The 12,303-nt window shown below is 38.9% G+C and overlaps 1 protein-coding gene across 1 annotated transcript; it reads right to left on the bottom strand.

Annotated features, from left to right (window-relative positions):
• Positions 1-1,516: 1,516 nt before the first annotated feature.
• On the bottom strand, positions 1,517-11,767 carry LOC128224435 (putative uncharacterized protein DDB_G0282133). Its single transcript, XM_052934277.1, has 3 exons — positions 10,978-11,767; positions 4,259-7,148; positions 1,517-1,666 (listed from the first exon to the last, which is right to left on the bottom strand). The coding sequence occupies exons 1-3, from the start codon at positions 11,765-11,767 to the stop codon at positions 1,654-1,656; spliced, it is 3,693 nt and encodes a 1,230-aa protein (XP_052790237.1). The 3' UTR covers positions 1,517-1,653.
• Positions 11,768-12,303: the final 536 nt, after the last annotated feature.

Raw genomic sequence — 12,303 nt, 5'->3', positions numbered from 1 at the left:
CACAATTGTATATACTATGGATGGCAACGAGTACCCGTCTAACCGAGTACTCGAGTACTCGATCAATCATCCGAATAAAAGAACCTTAACCTTTGTACATGGGGTTTTAAATAAATGAAACACGTGGCCACAAATTCTTCATCATAAATCATATCATTTTGTGGATTGGATCATTTACGTCAAGGGAGTTGAGCATTATGACGCATTAAATTTATCCGTTTCTTTTGTGTTTATATCAAGTGCTTAACCATAGTGTCTCCCTTGCATGTAACCTTTTAGTCTGAGACTGATGGGAATATACCTATATTTATAATATCTGATCGGCATATATCCAAATGCCAATTACATAACAATACATAGCATAATTGTTTATTTCGTCGTAAGATCGCAATATATTTTACTGACAATTGACCAGCAAAAGCACTAATTCACATGTGGCCGTACCGGCAGTGAACTTTAAGTGAAACTCGTTATGTCGAACAATGTAATCTCGATGTATTGGTTATGTCGATTTTTTCGTGTAAGATCGCATTTTCATTTACACCAAAAGTACATACGTCAATAAAAACTGGCTGTTTCGAAGTCGTCGGGACCTAGAGAAATACTTCGAGATATCGAACATTAGATATAGCCGAAATGCAAAATGTGTATAACTTTACAAAAAAAAATATCGAAAAGAGTTCGACATAACCAGAACATCGAGATAACAGAGTTCGACTCCGTTACTAACGATTTAAGAAAAAACGCATAAAACATCATTTTTTGAACTTAAATGTAAAACTCTGCGATCTTTTTTTTGTCAGAAGTCTTATATAACTAGTTTTCGTTCCTTTTCGCAAAAAAATGGCTCGATCCAAGACAAAAAATAAAATAAATGTTGTCGAAAGGTTCAATCTGTGAGAGTGCTGCTTTCAAGGGACTAGACACTAGATGGCTCCAAAATCGGCAAACACAGTTTGTCTTCAAACAAAGACTTAATTTAATTGTCAATAAGAGCTAGTGTGAGATCGATAATTATATATTATACTTTAAATGATTAAAATAATAGTTTGTCGCTGTCTAAGCTAAGTTGACCCGTTTAAAATAGCATAATAATTTCCCAGTTTATAGTGTGTATATTTAACATTTAAAAGTCACGTGAATTGTACGGGCACGTATACCAACATTATATTTAAATTAATGAGCATTTCCCAGTACATTTTCAAATACGTAATAAGATATATAATTATATACATTGTTTTTTTACAATTTTCTTTTTTTCTTGCAGTTATATCATTTGGCGTACAGTCCCTTTAATTGCATAACCAATCTCAAATAACAACAGCAGCTGGGGCAACGGCAACAACAGTCACGTTGGTAGCAACTTGGGCTCCCTGTGTCGCTCCTTGAATTCCTGCCTGCGTGGCGGCTTGAGTTCCAATTTGCGTGGCGGCTTGAGTTCCTGCCTGCGTGGCCACTTGAGTTGCAATTTGTGTACCTATCATACTTGCGGCCTGGACGGCCGCGGTCGCACCAATCTGAGAGCCTACAACGGCAGCTATGCTAACACCCATGACTGTGCCGGCCATGGAAACCGCAATCACACTTCCGGCAGTGACGGCCTTTGTCGCTTGGGCATCCGCGGCCTTTTTTTCTTCCTCTTCCGCCGTATCGTCAATTGAGCGGTCTGAAGAGACAGGAAGTATTTTTACAATGATAAAAACGTTAAAATTCATTTAGTCTTGTTCATCAATATGTTGATTGTTGATGGTAATATACGAGTATTTCGTCGTCTCCGTTGCCTAGTGGTTAAGCGTCCGCACGGAGCGGTAGGTCGTGGGTTCGATCCCTGGCCGCGTCAAACCAAAAGACGTTAAAAGCTGGTACAAGTAGCTCCCTTGTCTGGCGCTTGGCATTTAAAGGGTAGTGCTTGGAAAAGTGGTATACTCAGTACTGGTTTAACCCAGGAAGGTTGTATCCCGTGTATCGGTGCCTTGACACCGAGCACGTAAAAAAATCAAGGGGTCTCTTTGAAAAAGAGCTAGGGTATCGCCCCCAGACTTCCTTGTATCCCACCACTGTCTCTTCAGCGTGCTGTCCCTTCAGCAAAAACAAAGTACCCCGTTGGAAATAAGTACTTGCACTTTCACGGATTATCATTGACCCAAGGTCTAAAGAAATGCATACATACATACAATAATAAGGATATGCTTTATAACTTTGAAGTTTATTATAGGATGAACATTTCCCATACACTTTGCTTAAAGATACATTTTTACTCCAAAATAAGCAGTACCGTATGTTGTACAATTGTTTTCATTCATCAGAAAGGATGAATACATATCGAAAACAATGGGTCTTATGAAGAATACCGTGTTTAAATTGAAAGGTGAAGAAAACACGGTATTTCTACCTTATGAGTCGATAGTTGATCACTGTAAATATGTCCATGTATATCTATTAAATTCAATCTTGTTATAAGCAATCAATATTTTCCTTAAATGCAGTGTTTAGTACATTGTGCGTAGTTAGAGGTTTATCACTCAAAATTTATGTTTGTTATACATGTGAATGTACAGTCAAACCCCGTTCGCTCGAACTCCCAGGGACCGGCAAAAATACCTCGAGCCTCAGAAAATTCGAGTCAAGCGGGAACGTTTACCTTCAGTTTAAAAAAATCGGTCCTTTACATCGAGTTTGAGCCAATGAGGAGTTCGAGCCATGCGAGTTCGAACCAACGGGTTTTGACTGTATTAATATTAAATATGGGTATCACTTTAAAAAGTTATAGCAGTTCTGCCGGTTCTTGCATCTTCAGCTCAGGCCTGGTCCCAATATCACGAAAATACTTAAGTCAATTCTTAAACTCAATCTCAACTAGTTGCACTCTCACAGATTGAACGTTTTAACAACCTTTTTATATTTTTTGTCTTGGAACGAGCCATTTTTTGCAAAAATCCATAGAAACCTGTTATATAAGACTGCTGACAAAAAATCAGATCGCAGATTTTTATATTTAAGTACCAAAAGCGATGTTTTATGCAGTTTTCTTAAACCGTTACCTGAGCCATAAAACATTCCTTTTATCGACTAAGTTTTTGTGTCCACTTAACCAAGCTTTGAACTAGTTTGTTAGAGAATTCTGACAAAGATTTAGTAAGATCGGTTTAAATGTGAACCAAACCAATTGATCTTTCTGCGAAAACGTTTGAAATGACGTTTGGCACGACTAAAGGCGGGAATATATGTTACGACAAAGCACAACACCGTCATTTGGGACAATCAGAAAATTGAATCGTCGTATGACGTTACATTTATTATAGCATTTTTGTCAGACTGACGGGCATGTACCCTTGTCAATGAGCACTTTCAACGTCATTTCAAACGTTTCTAGAAAAGTCAATTGTTAACGATGGACAAACAACAAAAATCCAACAATCCTCAACAATTCTCCTCAGATGAGCTAAGAATTATTTCCTTGTCAAGAACCACTGGTATATGTGCGATTGTGAAATTTGTTTGCGTTTAGGTCATCAGCGTATATCTCTGGTTACCAGGGCAACGATAGTAAAACTTTTGAAGATTTTATTGTTTCCAAAAAAATCAACACAACATTAGTTTTGGGCACTTAAACAAGAGGACTCAGATAACTGATATAGGGTCATCATGGACGTCATACTTTCATTGATTGTGTTTTTATGCGGCGACGCTGATATGCGGCGTTACAGTGCATTCGCAGTTTGGTGTGAACAACTTTGACTTGATCGACTTCGAAATAAAGATTGATAAATAGGTGTGAAATACCAAATCGAGACTTTCATTTTTACTTCGAAATAGCGATCTTTTCACAATAGCGATTTCGGATTATAGATAAAAAAAATAGTTAAACAAAGAAGGAATAAAATCGGGACCGAAGAATAATTTCGAAATAGCGATTATTTCGGATAAACGGTGTTCGGAATAGCGGTGCTCAACTGTATATTTTTGCTCTAGAATAGGTTTTCTTTGAAAAAATTGTCAAAATCCTTTAATAACATATTCTATGAGAAAACTCATTTTAAAAGAGTATAAAAACTTTTAAAGATTTTGAATAATACTATGCTTTTATGTGATAAAATGAGCTGAGATTGAGTTTGAGATTTGACTTAATTATTTTCGTGATATTTGGGCCTGGTTCATTTGGGAACAGTATATACGGTAATTTGTACTTTACGACCAGTTCCGTTTCCTGTTGAAATTACTATTTGAAAACATTGATAAACATAAAAATTATATGAACCTGTTGTCGAGGCGGCTGTTGTTGTTTGTGTTGTTGTATTTGAATCCGTAGAATCTGTTGTTGTTATTGTTGGAGCTTGGGTCGTTTTTTTTGGCAGCGTGTCTGGCGCTGTTGTTGATGTTGCATTTGAAGCGTTCGTCGTTGGCGCTGTCATCGGTGTTATTGTTGTTGCATTTGTAGCGTTCGTCATTGGCGCTGTCATCGGTGTTGTTGATGTTGCATTTGAAGCGTTCGTCGTTGGCGCTGCCATCGGTGTTATTGTTGTTGCATTTGTAGCGTTCGTCGTTGACGCTGTTATTGATGTTATTGTTGTTGCATTTATTGTTGTCGTTGGCGCTGTCACCGGTGTTATTGTTGTTGCATTTGTAGCGTTCGTCGTTGACGCTGTTATTGATGTTATTGTTGTTGCATTTATTGTTGTCGTTGGCGCTGTCATCGGTGTTATTGTTGTTGCATTTGAAGCGTTCGTCGTTGACGCTGTTATTGATTTTATTGTTGTTGCATTTATAGTTGTCGTTGGTGCTGTCATCGGTGTTATTGTTGTTGCATTTGTAGCGTTCGTCATTGGCGCTGTTATTGGTGTTATTGTTGTTGCATTTATAGTTGTCGTTGGCGCTGTTATCGGTGTTATTGTTGTTACATTTGTAGTGTTCGTCGTTGGCGCTGTTATTGTTGTTGCATTTATAGTTGTCGTTGGCGCTGTCACCGGTGTTATTGTTGTTGCATTTGTAGTGTTCGTCATTGGCGCTGTTATTGGTGTTATTGTTGTTGCATTTATAGTTGTCGTTGGCGCTGCTATTGGTGTTATTGTTGTTGCCTTTGTAGCGTTCGTCGTTGGCGCTGTTATTGTTGTTGCATTTATAGTTGTCGTTGGCGCTGTCACCGGTGTTATTGTTTTTGCATTTATGGTTGTCGTTGGCGCTGTTATGGGTGTTATTGTTGTTGCATTTGTAGCGTTCGTCGTTGGCGCTGTCATCGGTGTTATTGTTGTTGCATTTGCAGTTGTCGTTGGCGCTGTCATCGGCGTTATTGTTGTTACATTTGTAGCGTTCGTCGTTGGCGCTGTTATTGTTGTTGCATTTATACTTGTCGTTGGCATTGTCATCGGTGTTACGGTTGTTGCATTGGTAGCGTTCGCCATTGGCGCTGTCATCGGTGTAATTGTTGTTGCATTTGTAGTTGTCGTTGGCGCTGTCATCGGTGTAATTGTTGTTGCATTTGTAGTTGTCGTTGGCGCTGTCATTGGTGTAATTGTTGTTGCATTTGCAGTTGTCATAGGTGCTGTCATCGGTGTTATTGTTGTTGCATTTGCCGTCGTCATAGGCGCTGTCATCGGTGTTATTGTTGTTGCATTTTCCGTCGTCATTGGCGCTGTCATCGGTGATATTGTTGTTGCATTTGCAGTCGTCATTGGCGCTGTAATCGGTGATATTGTTGTTCCATTTGCAGTCGTCATAGGCGCTGTCATCGGTGTTATTGTTGTTGCATTTTCCGTCGTCATAGGCGCTGTCATCGGTGTTATTGTTGTTGCATTTGCAGTCGTCATAGGCGCTGTCATCGGTGTTATTGTTGTTGCATTGTCCGTCGTCATTGGCGCTGTCATCGGTGATATTGTTGTTGCATTTGCAGTCGTCATTGGCGCTGTAATCGGTGATATTGTTGTTCCATTTGCAGTCGTCATAGGCGCTGTCATTGGTGTTATTGTTGTTCCATTTGCAGATGTCATTGGCGCTGTCATCGGTGTTATTGTTGTTGAATTTATAGTTGTCATAGGCGCTGTCATCGGTGTTATTGTTGTTGAATTTATAGTCGTCATAGGCGCTGTCATCGGTGTAATTGTTGTTGAATTTATAGTCGTCATTGGCGCTGTCATCGGTGTATTTGTTGTTCCATTTGCAGTCGTCATTGGCTCTGTCATCGGTGTTATTGTTGTTCCATTTGCAGTCGTCATTGGCGCTGTCATCGGTGTTATTGTTGTTCCATTTGCAGTCGTCATTGACGCTGTCATCGGTGTTGTTGTTGTTCCATTTGCAGTCGTCATTGACGCTGTCATCGGTGTTATTGTTGTTCCATTTGCAGTCGTCATTGGCGCTGTCATCGGTGTTATTGTTGTTCCATTTGCAGTCGTCATTGACGCTGTCATCGGTGTTATTGTTGTTCCATTTGCAGTCGTCATTGGCGCTGTCATTGGTGTTATTGTTGTTCCATTTGCAGTCGTCATTGGCGCTGTCATTGGTGTTATTGTTGTTCCATTTGCAGTCGTCATTGACGCTGTCATCGGTGTTATTGTTGTTCCATTTGCAGTCGTCATTGGCGCTGTCATCGGTGTTATTGTTGTTCCATTTGCAGTCGTCATTGGCGCTGTCATTGGTGTTATTGTTGTTCCATTTGCAGTCGTCATTGGCGCTGTCATCGGTGTTATTGTTGTTCCATTTGCAGTCGTCATTGACGCTGTCATCGGTGTTATTGTTGTTCCATTTGCAGTCGTCATTGACGCTGTCATCGGTGTTATTGTTGTTCCATTTGCAGTCGTCATTGACGCTGTCATCGGTGTTATTGTTGTTCCATTTGCAGTCGTCATTGACGCTGTCATCGGTGTTATTGTTGTTCCATTTGCAGTCGTCATTGACGCTGTCATCGGTGTTATTGTTGTTCCATTTGCAGTCGTCATTGGCGCTGTCATTGGTGTTATTGTTGTTCCATTTGCAGTCGTCATAGGCGCTGTCATCGGTGATATTGTTGTTGAATTTATAGTTGTCGTTGGCACTGTCATCGATGTTACTGTTGTTGCATTTGTAGTTGTTGGTGGGGTTATTGTGGACGTTGACGACGTAAAACAGTAGAGCAAAGTAAAACCCAAAAGCAAAAATGTTTCCATTTCTGTTGCCATCTTATTCAATGTTTATGTTTGATTAAATACTAGATAAGTCTATGTTTGTAATCCGTGTACACTACGTCACTTTTTTGAATAAATTGTATCACTTGTTTTTAACGGTTGATTTAATTATATCCAGTTTATTGATGTCTTTCGATCGTTTAACAAATTTAAATCCTGTCGTTAGTGTTAAATTTACTTTCAAAACTCAAAACGTATTTCCAATTTCAACACATTTCCTCACTGTTCACTTTTGAAAAGAAATATTTACAAACTCTAAGCACTTATGTACGAAATAGTATTTTTTTTTATTTCGAAATGTAACAAATGTTGAATAAATTAATATGTTTAAACTTAATAGATCACTGATTAGTCTTTAGACCTCAAAACTTCACATCACCAGGGTTGTATCTGTAAGATCACGCCAAAGAAGAAACGACTTATGTTTCGGGTCCTGTATTTAACAATTTAATATATTTTACTAGCTGAAATAAAAAAAATCAATATTTCCTTTGAATATTAGAAAAGATATGAAATAATAACATGAAAATGCACCATTTGATTTGAGAGAAGACTCCATAAAATTCACATACGACTTGGGTTCCTTGGTGAGGATATAACATCATCAACAACAACAACATCAGCATCACCACCACCACCACAACCAACACCACCACCTCCAACAACAACAACAACAAAATCAACAACAACAACACCACCACCATCATCATCATCATCATCCGTTCCTAGCATTCGTGCTTTGTACTTCTAGTCATCATTAGCAAACCCCGTTGGCTCAAACTCGCTTGGCTCGAATTCCCCGTTGGCTCGAATTGAATGTTAAGGACCGATCTCTTTCCGTTAAGCGTAAGTTTTCCCGCTTGGCTCGAATTCCTCGTTGACTCTGCAATTGAATGTCCGATCTTTTCCGCTGAACGTAAGTTTTACCGTTTGGCTCAAATTTTCCGAGGCTCGAGGTATTTTCGCCAGTCCCAAGGAGTTCCAGTCATCGGGGTTCGACTGTATTGGTTTTGATTATAAAGCAAATACGGCCATAAAAACAGAGACTTCACTTGCCTAGCCTTAATCATAATGAACTCATATCATTAATCATTATGCAACTGTTATTTTATACGCATTCGATTATGCGCTAGGTCAAAGGCGACTATAATGACGACAGTCAATATCATCGTTTTAGATCGAACAACAATAATATCAAATTATATTTAACCCAAAAAGGTCAATGAGCACAATTTGCATCGAGACCTACGCAGTAAGTATTTTAGACGCTATTTTAATCAAAGAGATAGCAATCATCGAGTGTCTTAATTGCAAATATCGGTCGTGAATTGTTTTATAAACTATTTAAACCTTATTGTTGTCCAAACAAGTGCGTATGCTTAAAGAAAGATATTCAAATGTTATTCTATAACCGATTAACATTTTGGTTTAAAGGCCAAGTTTAAGCCTTCTATAAGTGATCCCCCCAATCCGTGTACAGTACACAACCTCTGTGTATTGATCTTAATATAATTGCCTTGCGCCCAATCTTAGATCTGAGTATGCTGCTGTGCAGTTTTGGTATTTTTATTATAGAAATGGACGCTAAATGACTGAGCCAATAACAAATACACAGGAAATTGGCCCCTACTGTGACACCAGTGCAGGAGATGCACAGCAGGGGATTATCATGCCAAACATTCCTTAAACTAGGCATTTAAGCCTATATTCCTTAACCTATGTCCATATTTAAGCGCATATTTCAAGAAGTACAAGATACAAGAATCTTTAATTAAAGTCGGGTATATTTTAACAAGAAGCATCAGCTGAATGAACTATTTTCCGACATGAATAACAAACAAACATATCAAAACATAACAATGAGAATTTGATCTTAAAATCAAAGCATACAGTTTAGAATATGTACAAATATAGGCCAGTATTTTCAAAAGCTCTTCCTAATCATATTCATGCATACATTTACAAAAAAGTAAGATGGATTTGAACACTTAACTAAATAAAAGCATTAACAAGTTTCCCCGGCTGTTCGGGCCATACACAAGTGCACGGTTCCGCGAGTTGACCTACCACTGTAAAATGGCTATTTCTTTCAACTTTTAGTATAGGATAGCCATATACATAACATTCAAATATCAAAATTGTAAGCAGCATTATATACATGGAGATAACAGCATGGTAAAGCGAGGTGTAGTTTGATATAAAGGAATGTTTAATCAAGCTTGATAGGTAAAAATCTTTGGAAAGTATTGCTTATAATAAGATGAGGTATCTTATTTATCATTTAATTCTAATACTGCTAGATTTGCTGACATTATTAGAAACAGTAGCGTACAAAAGCATTGTTGATCCCACGATTGGTTCGATCCCTACCTACATATAACCATCCAAAATTCTTCCAGGCCACTGTTCTGACAATGTCAGCACCTAAAACTGTATTAGATGACAACAAAAGACCACACTCTCGCGTAAAATCGTGCCAACGAGAGTCATTAATATAATGTTGTAATAACTTGTTTCACAATCGTTGTAAATAAATATGTTTAAACTGAGTTAGAATGTTTATTGAAGATAACAGGTCGTAACGCCAAAACAAAATACTTGCTTAAAAACAACAACAAGTAGTTGTATGTGTTCGACAGATGTTTTATTTATTGGAAATATTCATAAACATATATTAGATGATAATAGTGATTCCTTCAGTTATGTTCATATCTACGAGCATATTTTCTGTATACTATGTCAATCTTTGCAAGCATATACCTTGATCTATGTCAATCTTAACAAGCATATCTTCATAAAGTTATGTACATATTTGCAAGCATATTTGCCTTGATTTATGTCCATTTTAACAAGCATAATTTCCGTTTTGTCTACAAGCATTTTTACCAAAAGTTGAGTCCATATTTACAAGCATATGTTCCTAAACGTATGTCCATATTTGCAAGCATGTACGCTGTGTCCATCTTTACAAGTATATTTTCTTGAATTATGTCAATAATTACAAGCATATTTTCCTTAACTTAGTCTTAATGACAAGGTCCGTATTTACAAGCATCTTTTCCTAAAGGTATCTCCATGTTTACAAGCATATTTCATTTAAGTAATGTCCATATTAACAAGCATATTTTCCCTAATTTATTACCATATTTACAAGCATACAGTCCTTTAAACATGTTGTTCCATTTTAACAAGAATACTATCCCTTTAAAAGAAAATTGGGTCATTTCAATATTTAGTATAAAACTGATGAGATTCGAACTCACATTCCTTTTAACAATCATATGATTACAATTTCAGCCCGTTACCGCGAGGCCTACGATAATTTGTGAGTATTAGATTTGACTTTACCATTATGATGGGGGTAAGGCTATAACAATCTATTTTTGGAGATTTTGAATTACTATATTTAAATAAGTTTTTAATTTAAAACTATTTAAAATTAATAAAATGTATCCAATCAATCAATTTATCAATCAATCGATCAAAAAATTAATAAATCAGTCAATCAATCAATCATTTTACCAATGAATAAATCAACATATTTATGGAGTAAACAAGTAGAATAAAAAAAATCAATTAACAGTAAAATAAGTTTTTTCATAGCGTTAAGTTGCTGTTACGGTGTGAACTGTTTGACAGTATAACACATAATAATAACAAAAGGCAAAACTACTGGAACACTATAATTTACTCTTCATAAGTTTTGGGTCCAAACATCCAATCACACTGCTGCAACACACACTTATTCGCTCCACACAATTCTTTCACACTTAAACAATAATTATGAAAACATCGCACACATCACACCCATACAAAAACACACCATTCTCCTCATCGCTCACACTCCCATGGCCATCACACTCCGCACACTCATACGCATATGCCCTAATAATATTAATATCAACTGCGTCACTCCTTGCAGTGCTTGCCCTCATCTCCTGCCTCGCCCTCTTCCTTGGAGCCTTTGCTATTTCCTCTCTCTTTCTCGTCTCAACACGTGCTGCCGTAGCCTCCTCTCTCTTTCTCATCTCAACCCGTGCTGCCGTAGCCTCCTCTCTCTTTCTCATCTCAACCCATGCTGCCGTAGCCTCCTCTCTCTTTCTCATCTCAACCCGTGCTGCCGTAGCCTCCTCTCTCTTTCTCATCTCAACCCATGCTGCCGTAGCCTCCTCTCTCTTTCTCATCTCAACCCATGCTGCCGTAGCCTCCTCTCTCTTTCTCATCTCAACCCGTGCTGCCGTAGCCTCCTCTCTCTTTCTCATCTCAACCCGTGCTGCCGTAGCCTCCTCTCTCTTTCTCATCTCAACCCATGCTGCCGTAGCCTCCTCTCTCTTTCTCATCTCAACCCGTGCTGCCGTAGCCTCCTCTCTCTTTCTCGTCTCAACCCGTGCTGCCGTAGCCTCCTCTCTCTTTCTCATCTCAACCCGTGCTGCCGTAGCCTCCTCTCTCTTTCTCGTCTCAACCCGTGCTGCCGTAGCCTCCTCTCTCTTTCTCATCTCAACCCATGCTGCCGTAGCCTCCTCTCTCTTTCTCATCTCAACCCGTGCTGCCGTAGCCTCCTCTCTCTTTCTCATCTCAATCCGTGCTGCCGTAGCCTCCTCTCTCTTTCTCATCTCAACCCGTGCTGCCGTAGCCTCCTCTCTCTCTTTCTCATCTCAACCCATGCTGCCGTAGCCTCCTCTCTCTTTCTCATCTCAACCCGTGCTGCCGTAGCCTCCTCTCTCTTTCTCATCTCAACTCATGCTGCCGTAGCCTCCTCTCTCTCTTTCTCATCTCAACCCATGCTGCCGTAGCCTCCTCTCTCTTTCTCATCTCAACCCGTGCTGCCGTAGCCTCCTCTCTCTTTCTCATCTCAACTCATGCTGCCGTAGCCTCCTCTCTCTTTCTCATCTCAATCCGTGCTGCCGTAGCCTCCTCTCTCTTTCTCATCTCAACCCGTGCTGCCGTAGCCTCCTCTCTTTGGTGACGTTTTTCTTCTGCCCCTACCGTTTGGGCCAACCGTTTCTCATCGGCTCTTTCTTTTCCCTTTCAACGGCAGCTATTCATCCTGGCGTGCATTCTCCTTGAATTATATAATAAATGATATTAACATTCTTTGTAGCCAAATGAAAAGGAAAATAGTATAAGAAATTACTAGCAAATTGCTTTC

Source organism: Mya arenaria, chromosome 17 (genome assembly GCF_026914265.1).
Source record: "Mya arenaria isolate MELC-2E11 chromosome 17, ASM2691426v1".
Classification (NCBI taxonomy): domain Eukaryota; kingdom Metazoa; phylum Mollusca; class Bivalvia; order Myida; family Myidae; genus Mya; species Mya arenaria.
The sequence above is the reverse complement of the archived record's forward strand: the minus strand, read 5'-3'. Positions and strand labels throughout refer to the sequence as shown.